The sequence below is a fragment of the Dermochelys coriacea genome, chromosome 18, assembly GCF_009764565.3.
Source record: "Dermochelys coriacea isolate rDerCor1 chromosome 18, rDerCor1.pri.v4, whole genome shotgun sequence".
Classification (NCBI taxonomy): Eukaryota; Metazoa; Chordata; order Testudines; family Dermochelyidae; genus Dermochelys; species Dermochelys coriacea.
The window spans coordinates 10,817,591-10,834,871 of NC_050085.1; the positions used below are offsets into that span (position 1 = coordinate 10,817,591).

The window sequence follows — 17,281 nt, forward strand, 5'->3', positions numbered from 1 at the left end:
AGCACTTGATTTGATAATGGTCATGAACTAATAGATGCCACATAAAGCACATGTTTTAGACATAATAAAGGGGCAGTGACCCTTTGTAACAAGCTGTTGTGGCCATATACATAGGGACAATTTTCTGTATATCAGTGTTGTGAGAAGCAGGAAATAGAATTCTGGTTCTTCAACCTGTAAAACCACAGACCTCTCCAACAGGAGATAAATCGGGTTCTCAAACTGGGGGTCAGGACCCTTCAGGGGGTCACGAGGTTATTACATGGGTTGCAAACTGTCAGCCTCCACTCCAAACCCCGCTTCACCTCCAGCATTTATAATGGTGTTAAATATATCAAAATGTGTTTTCAACTTATAAGGGGGGGTTCACATACAGAGGCTTGCTATGTGAAAGGGGTCACCAGTACAAAAGTTTGAGAACCACTGCGATAAAAGGAGATTCTCCACGAGGTGGCATTAGCATAAGGGTTTGCAGCGTCGTTGTAGGCCAGTCATCAAGGGTTGGCTGTAATAAATATTTATATAGGCCTGTTTACATGTACTGTTTTTTTGTGTACCACTCCATACACTGTATCTTTTAATATAATCACTAAGGCCCCTCATCCTGCAATGAGTTCCACACAGCTACACACATCCACCACTGAAGTCAATAGGAATTTGGATAGGAACAGGGCACAGAGCAGATTGTAGGATCGCGGCTTCATTCATCTTTGAAATTCAAGATTAATGGCTTTTTACTACATCCTAACTTAATTTTAAACTAGTACCAACATTTAGAAAGTGGTAGATGAGACTGAACTTGATCAAACCTGCTTGAATTAGGCAATAATGATAAAAAAAAAAAAGAGCCAAAAGTAATGTTTTGGATACAGAAATTAAGGGGATGCAAATTAAATCAACAAATGGTAGGTTTTTTAATTTTTTTTAAAACAAAGAAAATGTAAAGGCATTTTGTTTAATAGAAACGACAGGAGAATTCAAGTCACAAATTATAAAAATAAAAACACATTTTTACTTTTTTATACACATCTATGAACAGATTTAAAAAATGCTTCTCTATTACCTACATGAATACATAGGATTTTTCTTCCACCAAGCAGCTGCATAATATGAAGAGCCCATAAATTAACTACCATGGTTGAACCCCTGATTTTTCCTTTGGGCTGCTGTTTCAATACAGACCCAGTTCTTGGAAGTGATGAGCAACAGATACAGACGTTCAGCACATTGCTGGAAATAGCCTGCTGTACAATCAAGTCCTATGTTAAGCACAAATTCTGTGGTTTTGGATAAATTTCAGAGTTTCCATATGCTAAGTCATTTCAGAGCATACTCTCAAATGCAAGTTAAAATATACTTCAGCATGTTTCACCGCTAACCTCCACAGCCACAAAGGATACTCCTGAAAGTTTAGTGAAAGCGTAAAGCATACTTGCTCTTCAGCAGCTGTTGAATGAATGCTACGTAAAGGCATTTTTCTTCAGCCCAAAGCCTCCGGAATAAATTTGGCATTCTGTTACTCTTGAGCAGCTCCAATAGGATTTGCAGGTGTTTTAATAAGGACAGAATTCAGACTCCAGTGTGACTTAGCCTGAATCTTACTCAGGCATTTTGTAATAAATTTATGTTTGAATGCAGACACCACAGTTGCTGGTGAAACCACACATGTGCAACATGATTATGGAAAGTACAATCCCAGAACCTGAGCTTCAAAAGTGCAGACTTCTGTCACCAGCGCTAAAGAAAAGTCTCCATTAGTTGTCAGTAGGGAGTACAATCCCCTTGCAGATCAGCTACTAGAGGATAACAATCACGAACAGCTGATTTTGTGGTTCTGAGGTTTCATTCCATTCAGCCTTTCACCGTTTCCTGGGGTCAACCAGGATGAGCTGTATGAGAGACGCATTTGCCTGGGTCTTCACCATTATTAATTGAAATGTAGAGGAAAACATTTGGCGCACATAGTTCTCTCTGACAGACCTCATGAAATGACATAAGAATCAACCATGGCACAAAGATGACAATTCCTCTTCAGTGTAACAAGTTCTACTTATATATATTCTTTCTTTTTTAAAGAAATATATTAAATATGTACTGCTGACACAAAAATAAGTGCATTTTTTTGCTATTGTTGAATAGAATAGTTGTAATCTAGTATAAAAACTCATGTAGAAGATTTTACCCTCCAATGCACACAAATCTTAGAGAACAGATATGCCTCCACGGTATGAGAGAGAAAGAGAAAACAGCAGCAAAAAATATCAAGGACAGAAGGAAAGATCTGAAGCATACATCCCTCAAAAAAAGTGAATATTTTGAGAGGTGGGTGGATCAGATGGGAAATGGTATAATTTGATGCCATAAAAACATGTGGCTAAATCAATAGCATTGGATGGCTGGTCACCAGCTCATTTCTCATGGAATGCTCGTCTTAGTCCAGCTCTTAGCCAATGGGATGCGTGAATCAAAAATCCCATCATTATCCCTAAATGGCATCCTGGAGGCAGAGTCAGCAGATAGGTCAATGACTGAATACACTTCCTTTTCAGCTGCAGAGGAGATCTCTCTTGGCCAGGATCAAGACCCGTGGTAAATGCATGACAGAAGGAAGCTTGCATGTGACAATTTGATGGATAAACAAACTACTAAATTGAAAAGAAAAAGAATGCTTTTAAAAATATCACTGAATTCTGCAAAGATCTTCCTTCAACTTTTAAAGCCATTACATATCAGAGCGTTTAAACTTTTTTAAAAGGTTCTGAATCCTTCCATATCTAGATACATTTTAGATTTTAAGTCTCCATAAGAATGCTATATTTGTAACGCACTGTTTATTTTAGCAGATCAGAAGCTGCTTAAAGTTTTATTAGTCAATATCTGATCTGTCATCTTCTTTAGCTATTTTTCATCCCTGCATCTTGAACACTCAGAGGAAATGGCTTTTCTTCTGGAAACGGTAAGCTTGGAGGCAAACTATCTGCAGCTTCCACTGAGATTTGAATTTCAGATTCTCTTTTCAAGGGGTTTTCTTCTTTAGAAAGGGGAATTTCTTCCTCTGTTGGAGTGCAGTAGGGAACATTTTCGTAATCCATAGTGGTTGAAGTGGTTGATTCTGGAAATTGTGGGTTGTGGTTTGAATTACACACATTAACAATACAAGTTACATTCACCTGCGTTCCTCCACTACCAGAATGCTCTGTGAAACAAACAGAAAACAAAACAAATTAAAAGTGGAAGAGTGAAACCTACAGCAGGATGATAAGATTCTTTATCCAGTTTAATGACTTAAGAAACAATTACAAGTTTTAAAACAAATTAAGATATTGAAATCTCCTTCCTTCTCTTACTATAGGCCGAGTTGGTAGCACCAGTTAGGGTACGTCTACGCTGCAATTAAATACCCGAGGCTGGCCTAAGCCAGTTGAATTAGACTTGCAGGGCTCAGGCTAAGAGTCTGTTTAATTGCAGTGGAGATGTTCAGGCTCGACCCAAGCTCTGGGACCTTCCCACCTTGCAGGGCTGCAGTTCCAGCCTGTACAGCTACACAGCAGTTAAACAGTTCCTAAGCCCAAGTCAGCTGGCACAGATCAGCCGAGGGTGTTAAATTGCTGTGTAGACATACCCCTAGAGTTAAGGTTACCAAAACACTTTCCAATACAAGCTCCTGTTTTCTGTTTGGCTTATAGCTTTGCCAAACTTAACCTGTCTGGACTAAAATTTTTATGCCAGGTGTCTGCCCCAGGCTGAATTTTTGGGGAAAATTTCAGCTAAGAAAGTCCTGCTGTTTTCAATAATTAGGTTACAGAAACCTTAATTCTGCACAAGCAACGTTAATTCTGGAATTTCCTAACTGTTGCGTGCTTGCCCTTGCAACCTTAACGTTCTTTTAACACAGATTCTTTGGATGTAATCCATACAGATTTTGGGGCAACAAAAACCATTCAGAGTCTTTGGATCATTTTTGACTCCCTGGATATTTGTTGACTTTTTTTTTTTCCTTCCCTTACTCCCCATCTCATTCCCTACACTCTTCCCAGTTTTCTTGCTTTATTGCTCCCGTGTCTCCTTTTCCCACCTCTTAGTTTAATACCTACAACTATGCTGCCCCCTTTGCCTGTGTTTTTTTCTGGAAGATGTTAACGGCTGCCAACAAGCTGTACTTTGATATATGAACAACCAAGGACATGGTTAAAAGCTAATGGGCCCCCTTCTTTCGGGCTAAATGGAAGGAGCAATTACATGTCCCTTTATGTAGTGATAGCTGGAAACAGTAGGAAGCTACCACCCAAGGCACTAGGCCACATGGCAAAGCCTGATTAGCTAAGCCATGTGATCTGAGGGGTTCCCTGCTAGAATATTGATTGCTGGCTTTCTCCTAAACACACACACACACACACACACACACACACACACAGCTTCAGACAGTGAGGGAAGTGACTGTGAGCATGGCCTTGAGAGGGAACAGGGACAGAACTTGTTGGGCACGGAAATGGCTGAAGAGGCAGACTTGAAAATGGTGAACAAGGAAACTGCCTATTGTTTGGTCCTAGCGTGTTCAGGGAGACAGGACTTTATGTAAATTCTTCATCAACAAAACAGGATTGCATCAACGAAAACACTGGCTCATATCATCAGTTTCTCTTCCTAATAGAAACAACCTGCAAGGGCCCCAGATATTGGCTAACTGCTCAGGCCAAAGGGGCAACAGCCTACAACATTCTGTCCACACCCGTCCAGCATCGCTAGTCTCCCAATCCTATTTCTTCAAGCAGTCACTCCTCCCTCCTTCTTATCAACTGTCTCCACGCACTCCCACCACTTGTCTTGTAACTTAACATTCTATTGACATTTGTGGCACTCTCTATGTTAAAAAAAACGATAATAAAATACTGGAGGGCTCGGTGTTCGCCTTCCGATAAACTCTTACCTGAGCTTGCAGAGTTGGGTCTGGCTCCACTGTAATGATTACAACCTTCTGAGGTCATACGTCTCTGTTGAGTTCTCTCTGTTTCTTTCTTTTCTGTGTTCTTAATACTTATTCCACTGATTCTTGAAGCTGTGTTGTCCAAAGAGCTGCTGCTTGACACAGGAGTTTCTAAGAGGTGCTGCTCCTCCTGCTTAGGACCACTGGCGCTCTGTGCTCCTGTATCTCGTTGCCTTTTGTCAGGCTGCTTCTAAGGACGCAAGAAGGGTTGGGATGGTTACAGTAAATGGCAAAAAAAGTCTCACAAAATTTGACCTAACAAGAAAAGATATTAGGTTGAAATAAAGCCTGGGCCTTTATTTCACTGGTTGGGTCAGATCCTCAGCTGTTGTCGACTGGCATAGTTTCACTGATGTCAATGGAGCCACAACAATTTACACCAGGTGATGGTCTGACCTTTATGTCCTAGGTCTGTACTTAGGGGCCTGAAGAAACCTTTAGCGATTTCCTGGTGAACCCACTGGCATACTGACCACTACAAGGCCATTGCAAACTGTTGCATCTGAGGCTCTAACTTGTTCAGGGGGCAACCGATCCCCCTTATCTGTCCAGCTATTTATTTTTATTATATTTTTAACAGATATTGATCTTGCATGAATTTATAAAACATTAAGGAATGAAAAGGGACGGCAGGGAAGAAGGAATGAACTGATACTCACCAAATCTGGAGCTTCAATTGGACAAGAACCAAATGATGTTGCAAGTGAGAAAAGAAAGTTACAATTAAAAACAAAACACCAAATATTAGCAATTACCAAGAGCTTCACTTTAACTAAACGGGCAGATGCTGTCTGCAAGAGTCTGCATTTTATTTTGTTCTTGTATCATCTGTGGGTGGAGCAGACCTGGTTGTGTACCCTGTTTTAAAACATTATCAAACATTTACTTTATATTCACTCTGCAATGTGCCTGGAGTCTGGGACAGATGCAGTGGACAAGGGGATTCTCAAAAATCAATTGAATTAAATAATCAGCGCACTCTAGCGGAAAGGACAAAGAGTGCTGATCACAATCAAAATCATGGCCATAATAATTAAATAAAACAACAATTAATAATGTTGTGTAATTCTATTATGAAGCACAAAATACTTTACAAACTGCAGTGTGAGTTTTTGTTGCACAGATGCTTGATTTCATGGGAACGCTGGAGGCTTATAGGCCTGTGTCTCAGATACGAGGGATTATATGAGGCTTCAGCGGTGCACAGGTCTCATGCCAGCCTTCCATGCAGGGAAGAATTTCACCCCAAATACATATTGAATATTGTGGCTAGAAGACTAGCATTTGCATATCTAAGCTTCTTATTCATTTAATTTCATGTGTGATTTTCACTCCATGAATCTTACCTTTTTTTCTATAAACAATGAAACAGGCAATCCCTGCAAATACGATGAGTGCTAGAAACGTCAATCCTACTATTATACCTACACAAAACAAAGAGAAATAATTTGGCCGACAGAACTAAGCTGTACTGGTAAAAACTGGTGATTTTTATTTTTTTTGTTCTCCTTTACTATAAAAGTTAAATATCACACACATTGGTTGTGCATCTAAGTTTAACAGTGAGCGTTGGTTTTGGTTGATAGATACAAAAAATCTTATTTTGATCTCACTTGCCTCATTAATTTGGACTTTCCCATAGTTTTGAAAAACTATGGAATGGATTCTGGCCCCACACTATGGAGGGATGGATTCTGGCCCACACAACACCCATCAGAGAGCCACACTAGGCCAGGAGGAGAATTCCCCAGGTGCAGGAGAAGCATAGGGCTGACACAAGGAACCCTAAGACCTCAGCATAAAAGGTATGCCAGGAGAAGGAGATAGCATCCCCACTGTGTTCAATACTATGGAGATGCTGTGCTGCTCAGAGGCAGCCTGGCTAAGACTGCCATACATCAGAATGACTCCCGGGAGGCTTGTTAAGCCCAGATTCTAGACATTACGCCTTTGCACTTGCTCCTCCTGCATCTCTCAGGAGAGACAGAACATAATCTGGCCCTGAAGGAAGTTTGCCATATACTAGAGCTGGGTACTTTTTTTGGGGGGGGGGCGGGGGGGTAGAGAAGATGTACAAACCGGTCCAAGCAAGGCTTTTTGAACTCATCCAATGGAATGCAAGCATTGAGAGTTTGCATTTGCAAATGATTTCATAAGCGATCAGCAAAGAAACACCTATGCATCACCTCACTTCCTGAACAGAAAAAAAAAAGTGAACTTAATCAATAGCTCACCAATGGTCTGAGAGACATCAGGAGAAAGGCCTTGATGGACAGCTTTGGTTTTTATTTCTTTGGTTCCAAAAACGGAGCTTTCTGCTGTAAGCTGGCCAGTGCTGGGCATGGTGGTGTGAGGAGATGTTGCTATGATAGGAACATCTACCTCAGAATCACTGCAGACTGTGTCACTTGTGCTATTTCCTTCAACAGACACTGACTGACAGCTGCAAGAAACAAGAGGAGGGTTTAAAAACAAAACCATCCCCGGACACAATTACAGGCTGATGTCTTGTTAAATTAGAAAGGGCAAATCGGTGACTTACACTCTGTGTGGTTTGCAGGAGGCAGTTGAGGAGTCTTCATCTGAAAAAGTGCCAGGGGGGCAGGGGGAACAGTCTGTATTCGCAATGTCCGTTCCTTTAAATATATATTTCCAAATGTTGCCAGTTAGTCACTTATTGAGAAACGCTAGGTGAATTATAAAGTTCTAGGTGGGTCATACAGGTCCTGAAAATGTTACAGAGACAGTAAAACAAAAGCGCAAGCTTTGACAGCCTCCCAGCCAAGCATCCCACATTCTACTCTTGATAAGGACAGAATCCCAGTTACAGAAGAAAAGATTAATTGGGCTGTCATCTCTATGCCCTTGAGGGCTATGGTATTTTTCAAAGGGTTTCTTGGAATCAACTGGAGCAGTTAAAACATGGCATTAAAAGCCAAACCCTGCAGTCTTTGCCAATCCTTAATCAGGCAAAACTCCTAACCTAGTCAACCGAGTTTTACTTGAGTAAGGACTGCAGCATTTGGCAACCATAAAAAATTAGTCCCCCTTCCCCAGCAGCCTCTGGGTGCGATGCTTTTTCTTCACATCAGTACATTCATCACCATTCTGGGGCCAATCGAGGTAGGCACAAAATTTAAAATACTGTCTAAACCTTGATTCAATCCAAACAACGTTCAGCAAGCAGGAATGACGGAAACGGAGAACGCGTATTTCGCAAGTAGAGACAGGATCATAACAAGTCCTTTTCACTGCATGGCACGAGGAAGGAAGATTACAGAATGAAACGAAAGCTCTGCAACACAAAGCTGCTGGGGAACGTATACTTTAAGAGTCATACTACATCCCACAGTCATACTTCAATGCCACTTAAAACAATATAGCCCGCAGCAAATACACAGCAGACACCAAAGGCACTATAGTGCAAGCCACTATTAAAAATAATGAATGTCTCCATTCTAGAAACATTAACGTTTCGATCATAAGAAAGAAATTTCTTCCCTGTGCAGAGACAGCACAAGGCTCACATACCACTTAATCATTCAAAATAGGACTTAAATAATTCATAGGCCTTGAGCTGGCCCTCTGCATAGCGATGAATTACACCCTAAAAGAAAAATAAAATACTCAATATGGTTTTAGGGGCACTATGCTGTTGGATGTGCCATCTCTCAGGTTGGGTTCATTAAAGATCCCACAGAAGCTTTGACAAGATAAAGTGTGTTAGCCCCAGAGTCCTGGCCACATTACTTCTCCTCAGTAATTACAGTCTGCTCATCTAAAATTTCCCCTGAATTTTTTTTTTTTTTAAATCATGTTAGGCATTTGTCACCTTTTGTCCTGAGCCACAGGTTAGTGTTGCTTTGCAGATGCATTTATTTATAAAGTGCATATTACCATGGTAACAGTTGTGATTGCCATCTTCCACCCAAGATGTGGCTGCATTTTACTGATGGGTGACAATATTGTCATTTTAACTCCACCCTTATTCAGGAAGAACTCCCACTGAAAACAGGACTGCAGAAATAAATCCACCTGTTCTGAGTTTTTTTAAGCCATCCTGAGACAGCTACACTGTCATAGGATCCTTAGAAAATGCAGTACCATCTACAACAGGGTGAAATTCACTTGAAATTCACTGCACAGTGGGCAACCACAAAATTTATTCACCTAAATTCATAGATATTAAGGTCAGAAGGGACCATTATGATCATCTAGTCTGACCTCCTGCACAAAGCAGGCCAAAGAACCTCACCCACCCACTCCTGTGATAAACCTCTCACCTATGTCTGAGCTATTGAAGTTCTCAAATCATGGTTTAAAGACTTCAAGGTGCAGAGAATCCTCCAGCAAGTGACCCATGCCCCATGTACAGAGGAAGGCGAAAAACCCCCAGTGCCTCTTCCAATCTGCCCTGGCGGAAAATTCCTTACTGACCCCAAATATGGCGATCAGCTGAACCCTGAGCATATGGCAAGATTCACCAGCCAGATACCCAGGAAAGAATCCTCTGTAGTAACTCAGATCCCACCCCATCTAACATCCCATCACAGGCCATTGGGCCTATTTACCATGAATAGTTAAAGATCAATTAATTGCCAAAATCATGTTATCCCATCATACCATCCCCTCCATAAACTTATCAAGTTTAATCTTGAAGCCAGATAGGTCTTTTGCCCCCACTGCTTCCTTTGGAAGGCTATTCCAGAACTTCACTCCTCTGATGATTAGGAACCTTCATCTAATTTCAAGTCTAAATTTCCCGATGGCCAGTTTATTTCCATTTGTTCTTGTGTCCATATTGGTACTGAGTTTAAATAATTCCTCCCCCTCTCCGGTATTTATCCCTCTGATATATTTATAGAGAGCAATCATATCTCCTCTCAGCCTTCTTTCAGTTAGGCTAAACAAGCCAAGCTCCTTGAGTCTCCTTTCATAAAAAGACAGCTTTTCCATTCCTCGGACCATCCTAGTAGCCCTTCTCTGTACCTGTTCCAGTTTGAATTCATCCTTCTTAAACATGGGAGAGCAGAACTGCACAGAGTTTCCAGGTGAGGTCTCACCAGGTGAGGTATAATGGTACTAACACCACCTCCTCTCTACTGGAAATACCTCGCCTGATGCATCCCAAGACCGCATTAGCTTTTTTCACGGCCATATCACATTGGTGGCTCATAGTCATCCTGTGATCAACCAATACTCCAGGGTCCTTCTCCTCCTCCTTACTTCTAATTGATGTGTCCCCAGCTTATAAATAAAATTCTTGTTATTAATCCCTAAATCCATGACCTTACACTTCTCACTATTAACCCTGTTTTGAAATCATAAGTGAAATTTGAGCAGCATACAGGCCTAATGCTAGCAGACTTTAGCAAACTCAGGGAGTTGGTAGGCAAGATCCCATGGGAAGCAAGATTAAGAGGGAAAACAATAGAAGACAGTTGGCAGTTTTTCAAGGAGACTTTATTAAGGGCACAAGAGCAAACTATCCCACTGCGTAGGAAAGATAGGAAGTATGGCAAGAGAGCAGCCTGGCTTAACCAGAAGACCTTCAAAGATCTAAAAATCAAAGAGTCCTACAAAAAGTGGAAACTAGGTCAAATTGCAAAGGATGAATATAAACAAATAACACAAGTATGTAGAGACAAAATTAGAAAGGCCAGGGCACAAAACGAGATCAAATAAGCTAGAGACAAAGGCTAACAAGAAAACATTCTACAAATACATTAGAAGCAAGAGGAAGACCAAGGACGAAGTAGGCCCATTACACATTGGGGGGGGGGGGGGAAGATAACAGAAAATGTGGAAAGGTTTTGGTTTCCACCAAGAAGGTTCGTGGCGACTGGACACGCAACATAGTGAATACCAGTGAAAATGAGGTAGGATTAGAAAAGGCTAAAATAGGGAAAGAACAAGTTGAAAATTACTTAGACAAGTTAGATGTCTTCAAGTCACCAGGGCCTGATGAAATCCTAGAATACTCAAGGAGCTGACTGAGGAGATATCTGAGCCATTAGCAATTATCTTTGAAAAGTCGTGGAAGACCGAAGAGATTTCAGAAGACTGGAAAAGGGCAAATATAGTGCCCATCTATAAAAATGGAAATAAGAACAATCTTGGGAATTACAGACCCGTAACTTCTGTAACTGGAAAGATAATGGAGCAAATAATTAAGGAATCAATTTGCAGACATCTAGAAGATAAGAAGGTGATAAGTAACAGTCAGCATGTTAAGTCTCTAAGGTGCCACAAGTACTCTTTTTCTTTTTGCGAATACAGACTAACACGGCTGCTACTCTGAAGCCAGTCAGCATGGATTTGTCAAAAACAAATTGTGTCAAACCAACCTAATAGCTTTCTTTGACAAGATAACAAGCCTTGGGGAAGGGAGAGGGGAGTGGTAGACGTGGTATAACTTGACTTTAGTAAAGCTTTTGATACGGTCTCGCATGACCTTCTCATAAACAAATTAGGGGAATGCAATCTAGATGGAGCTACTATAAGGTGGGTGCAAAACTGGTTGGAAAGCCATTCCCAGAGAGTAGTTATCTGTGGTTCACAGACATGCTGTAAGGATGTAAGGAGTGGGGTCCCGCAGGGATGAGTCCTGGGTCCAGTTCTGTTCAATGTTGTCATCAAGGACTTAGAGAATGGCATATAGAGTATACTTACAAAGTCTGTGGATAATATTAAGCTGGGAGGGTTTGCAGATGCTTTGAAGGATATGATTAAAATTCAAAATGATCTGAAGAGGATGAACTTAAATAAGGACAAATGCAAAGTACTCCACTTAGGAAGGAACAATCAGTTGCACACATACAAAATGAGAAATGACTGCCTAGGAAGGAGTACTGAGGAAAGGGTACTGGGGGTCTTAGTGGACCACAAGCTAAATACGAGTCAACAGTGTGATGCTGTTGCAAAAAAAGCAAACATCATTCTGGGATGTATTAGCAGGAGTCTTGTAAGCAAGACACGAGAAGTAATTCTTCCACTCTACTCCGTGCTGATTAGGCCTCAACTGGAGTATTGTGTCCAGTTCTGGGTGCCACATTTCAGGAAGGATGTGGACAAATTGGCAAAAGTCCAGAGGAGAGCAACAAAAATATTAAAGATCTAGAAAACATGACCTGTGAGGGAAGATTGAAAAAATTGGGTTTGTTTAGTCTGGAAAAGAAGACTGAGCAGGGACATAATAAAGGTTGTTACAAGAAAGCAGAAGAAAAATTGTTTTTCTTAACCTCTGAGGATAGGACAAGGGCTTAAATTGCAGCAAGGGAGGATTAGGTTGGACATTAGGAAAAACTTCCTAGCTGTCAGAGTGGATAAGCACTGGAATAAATTGCCTAGGGAGGTTGTGGAATCTCCATCATTGGGGATTTTTAAGAGCAGGTTAAACAAACACCTGTCAGAGATGGTCTAGATAATATTTAGTCCTGCCTTGAGTGCAGGGGACTGGGCTAGATGACCTCTCAAGGTCCCTTCCAGTTCTATGGGTCTATGAGTGACACATATGGAAGAAATCGCAAAAAACAGAGCAAAATAATAAAGCAAAAAAAGAGTGGAGAGAGAAAGGGAGAGCTTTACTGAAACACGCAACTGTGCGAAGAGGGGACCATATAGCCTTCCCCCACCCCCCAGACAACTCTACTGTGACTCTTAATGCTGTATTTGGTGCACAGAAAATGTTATGTTTGGTGCCCTAGAAATACCTAAGAAAGTAATTTAGGAGGTCGGAGGAAAACATTTCCGTAACGTATAGTGTGCAGGGTGGATCAGCAGTTATTTTTATGGGCAGATAAGTCGCAAAAATACTCATGCTTCATCCAATAATTTTTTGTACATGGAACCTGCTCACTCAAACTTAATTTACCTAGTTTGGAAACGCCATAGCCTTTTCTACACGTCCTGTGTGCTTTACAAAACAGGCAGCGACCGTGACTTTGTTTTGTAGTACAGTAGGTGTTGGCTGAGCAGCTGCAGATTCTGTCGTGGGTCTTTGTGCATTCTTGAGTCTGCACTAATCCTAATTCCAAAAAAACAATAAAGAAAGTTGTCATGATATAAGGAAGAATTAAAGTGACAGTCCTCACTACTGTTAGTACAGAATGGAAGTGAAGGTCAATTATATTTTTGCAGCAGGTGACTAGCAGGCTTAGATTCCTGTTCAAAGGGAAAGATTTTGCAATGAGTTTTGCCTTTACGCACACATTTTCTGAAGAGGAGTGACCTCTCTTGTACAGGAGCAATTTGCATTTGCAAAATTTGCACTTGGAGTTGGATCCCCACAGTTGAACTGCAGCCATAAACCTCAGCTCTTGTGCCTCTGATTACCCAGTTTTCAATACAAAGAGAGGACAGGACCCAGAATAGCTGAATATATACCTCACAGTGAGGAAAATATACCATTTAATACGGTGCTTTGAATGGGCGCCAGACGTTTTTCACATGGCACACACGGCTGAACCCCCTCATGTCCTTCCCCCACCTCCTTCATCAGGGCTCCCCACCACCCCTCTCCTGGCTGGCTCCCCATAGTTGTAGCAGGTCTTGAGGGTGTCACTGAGCAAGTCCTGAAGGCTCGACAGTTGCTGGAAGTGGGATGAGGCTGGGCAGGCCCCCGGGGAGGAGCCCTGGTATAGGAACTGGCCTCACAGCAGCGGCAAGGAGGAGAAGCGCCGGCTGCCCCACGGCCCACTCCCAGATTGGGAGCGGGCACGCAGCCCCACCGTCCTTCCTGATCAGCACCGCGACCCCTGTGCGCCCGGTGGCAATGCCACTCACTCAGTTTTGGCCCCGCCCATCATGATGGAGGGGCTGTGGAGCCAAACCTGAGTGGGCAGTGCTGCTTCTCCTAAGCACTGCCGTTGGGCAGCCGGGGCAGGAGTTGGGGGGGGGCGGCAGGGACTGAGTGAGGGGCCTTGCAACCTGTGGCACTGGGGGATCACAGGGCTGTTCAGGAGGGGCCTCGAGGCTCTGCTCACATGATCCTAGTGCAGCACCAGGGCTCGCCATACTTCCAGCAGCCCGAGCCCTGGGCGCCCCTGCCAGTGGTATGTGCTGTGCGTAATGTACAACAGCTGCGGGCACCACTAGTGCTTTGGTCCTATGGACGTCAGCTCAGGCCAGGGGCTGCCCACACTTTGCCCAAGGGTCATATTGGCCACTTGCCAGGGATCCAAGGGCTGCACTTCATTCGCATAATATGAAGCAAATTGCAAATGCCCTCATTTTTTATTATGGAGATGACGCTTATGTAGACTATAGTTCCCAAAACACAATGCTTCATCTGCATCCAAGTGGATCGCGAAGCAGCGCTGCATCCTATCAGTCTCTATCTACTTGCCCATTACTAGGGTATTTGAGAGCTATGCTGGGACCTGGAGCCTCACAGGACAATCCATCTAGACTGAACGTGAGCCTGATCACAGATCACACTGCAGACATCTGCAATTAGCCAGTTTTGTCTGCCCCCTTTAATCCAAAGCTCACGGACATCAATGACTCCCATTGACATAAGCTTTGCACCAGGCCCTTTATTTTTTAAGATGCTTCCCCTCCCTCCTAATTGCTAGTGAAGTGAATGAGAACATTACTTTTTCCCCCACTACCCCTACTAGGGGTCACATGCAATGGGAGAACAGACTCTGTTGTTCCAATCTACAGTCACCAGCGATTACATCGTGTTACACACTGGACCCTTTGATGAAACTAACAAAAACAATACAAGAACATCACAAGTTTCCCCCACACAGCTGGTGCTAATTATTGGAGGCCAAGAAATGAATGGACCACGGGACCTGAAGCATCCCCTCACCTGCTCAGGCAGCCCCTTCAAGTCAGGGTTCTAGCAATATTGGCTGAGCAGCGTAAGGAGAAACTGACACTGCTACCATGTGGTACCAATTTTGTGGCTAGCAGAGAAGTTCAGTCTCCAGGAGTATCAGTCTGATGCCAAATTATTAAGAATAAAAAAATCTGTGACGGGGATAGATAAGTGACCTAGAAATCTTTTCCCTCGCTGATTTCCAGGATGCTATTTATATTTAAAACCGTCGTATAACGAAAATTTGCACTGGGAATAGCCAGGTGACAGAAAGACAAAACCCAGCATATTATTTAGAAGATAGAAAACCATGTTAAACCAAACCAAGCCAAACCTAGGAGCAGACCGCTAGTACCATTTCCAGGCAATAAATTCCTTCTGGATTGTTTTCAGAGTAGCAGCCATGTTAGTCTGTATTCGTAAAAAGAAAAGGAGTACTTGTGGCACCTTAGAGACTAACAAATTTGTTAGTCTTTAAGGTGCCACAAGTACTCCTTTTCTTCTGGATTGTGCTATTCATCTAGAAGGAACTTCACCTCTGAGCAGATGCCCGCTGCAAAGCACACACGCCACTGCGGTCTTCACAACAGAGCTGAAGTGAGACTTAAAGAGGTGCACAGGCATCTTTGTGTAGGCTCTCAACACAGAGGCGAGTTTCACCTCCGGAGTATAATTTAGATCTATCTTTTCATTCTCGGCATCACTGAAACAAAAACAGAACTGGCAAAGGAATAAGCATCCCAGGCAAGGACTTTGGCATACCGGCTTCGCAGCGGGGTGAGCAGCCAAGGCAGCGCCGAGCTCTGTTCCAGAGCGCTGTGTACGTGTTTCTCTCGCACGGTGCACATTCTGTGTCCGTACTGCTATTGCAGCTTTGAAGCACACGGTAACCTACAAAAAACAAACAATGAAAACGTCTGCTTGGAATGACTCAGTAGGAATTGCATCTGGTAAGTTTCGTTCATAGCTGTGGCACCGATTTCCCTTCATCATCATCCTGTTTGCTCGTTGATTAAAGGAAACATGAAGTTTTGATAACCACAACATAGATGTTAAAATAATGGTGAGACTGAGACATTAAAGGATACAAGCGAAGAAATGCCACAGCAACCTCAATTCCTCATCCTCTTGTTCCTAAATATTGCAATATATATTGTACCAAATTGATACTTCTTATTTTTGTATGGCACTTGGATACCAAGCTGATAAGTATCTTAGAATTACCACAGATTCACAGGTATATGTATTCAAGTCCCATTGATTTAAGTAGGAGTTGCAAACATTTACTCCAGGGCAGAGTTTGATGATCTATGCTGTGTAACACAAATATTTCAAGGATCTCAAAGCACCTTAAAAATATGAAGGCACTGATTTAGCAAAGAATTTAAGCCAAGATAAAAGCTTTGCATTCAGAGCAGGTGTGATCAAAAGGATCACAGACCAACAGCCTTCTCAGCCATAGCATGGCATCCATGAGAGAGGTGGAAGAACTTGATGGAATATTTGGTGACACTGGACTTCTGAAAGGAGATCCAGTACAAATAACCCTAAGAGACAATGCTGACGTGTACATACAGCTCGCAGGATTCCTAGCCCATTATTTCATAAAGTGGAAACTGAGTTAACGAGAACGCAGCAGATTGTCTCCATTATGCCAATCTCTGAGCCAACAGCTAGGTGTGCCCCAGTGGTACCAGTTATAAAGAAAAATGGGAGAATACAAATCTGTGTGGAACTTAAAAGACTTAATGGAGCAGTTGTGGGAGAACATATCCTCTCAACACTGGATGTCTCTCTCTCCAAAGTGAAAGAAGCTACAATATTCTCCAGCTGGATGCCTTGAGAGGATTCTGGCAAATCCCTTTAGCCATAGAAAGTGCTAAACCAACTACATTTATCATACCCTTTGGGAGATTTTGCTTTCAAAAAGTTACCTTTTGGGATTACCAGTGCACCTGATATTTTCCAAAGAAAGATGGCAGAACTGTTAATGAACACAAATGGAGTTGTAGTTTTATTGGATGATATTTCGATGTACAGCTCTTCGATGGAAGAAGACAACGAAACCATCAACAAAGTCCTAAGGGCTAATAAGTCAGTCTGGACACACTTTTTCCTACCCTAAACGGAGTTTTTGGGACAGACAACAAACAACGATGGAATCAGTCCTAGCCCTGAGAAAGTAAAAGCAATTCAAGAATTGAATGCACCTATGAATATACCAGAAAGAAACATGTACCGGGGGTGGTAAATTACCTTAGTCGAAACCTTCAAGACCTTTCTACAGTGACAAAATCACTGAATGAACAGTTAAAGTCCAACACATCTCGGTACCAGGAGGAGGAGGGGGGAAAAAAATCAAGACATTGCCTTCAACAAGGTAAGAGAAATGATCTCAACAGCTCCAGTTCTCAAGTACAAACCCACAATGCGGGTCAGTGCCAATGCAGGCAGCAATGGCCTAGATGCAG

General features: G+C 42.3%; 1 protein-coding gene across 2 annotated transcripts in view; it reads right to left on the reverse strand.

The window, feature by feature from the left end:
* Positions 1-895: 895 nt before the first annotated feature.
* Positions 896-17,281, reverse strand: part of LOC119845199 (tumor necrosis factor receptor superfamily member 1B-like) — a 40,582-nt gene continuing 24,196 nt past the window's right edge. The window contains exons 3-10 of one of the 2 annotated variants that reach the window (XM_043499910.1): positions 15,573-15,701; positions 12,858-13,010; positions 7,527-7,620; positions 7,219-7,427; positions 6,331-6,408; positions 5,644-5,654; positions 4,928-5,171; positions 896-3,196 (exon numbers count right to left, since the gene is read on the reverse strand). In XM_043499910.1, the coding sequence (XP_043355845.1) occupies positions 2,895-3,196; positions 4,928-5,171; positions 5,644-5,654; positions 6,331-6,408; positions 7,219-7,427; positions 7,527-7,620; positions 12,858-13,010; positions 15,573-15,701 (1,220 nt within the window). In that variant the 3' untranslated portion in view covers positions 896-2,894. Of the gene's footprint in view, positions 3,197-4,927; positions 5,175-5,643; positions 5,655-6,330; positions 6,409-7,218; positions 7,428-7,526; positions 7,621-12,857; positions 13,011-15,572; positions 15,702-17,281 lie in introns of both variants that reach the window. The other variant, XM_038377142.2, reaches the window with a different exon arrangement.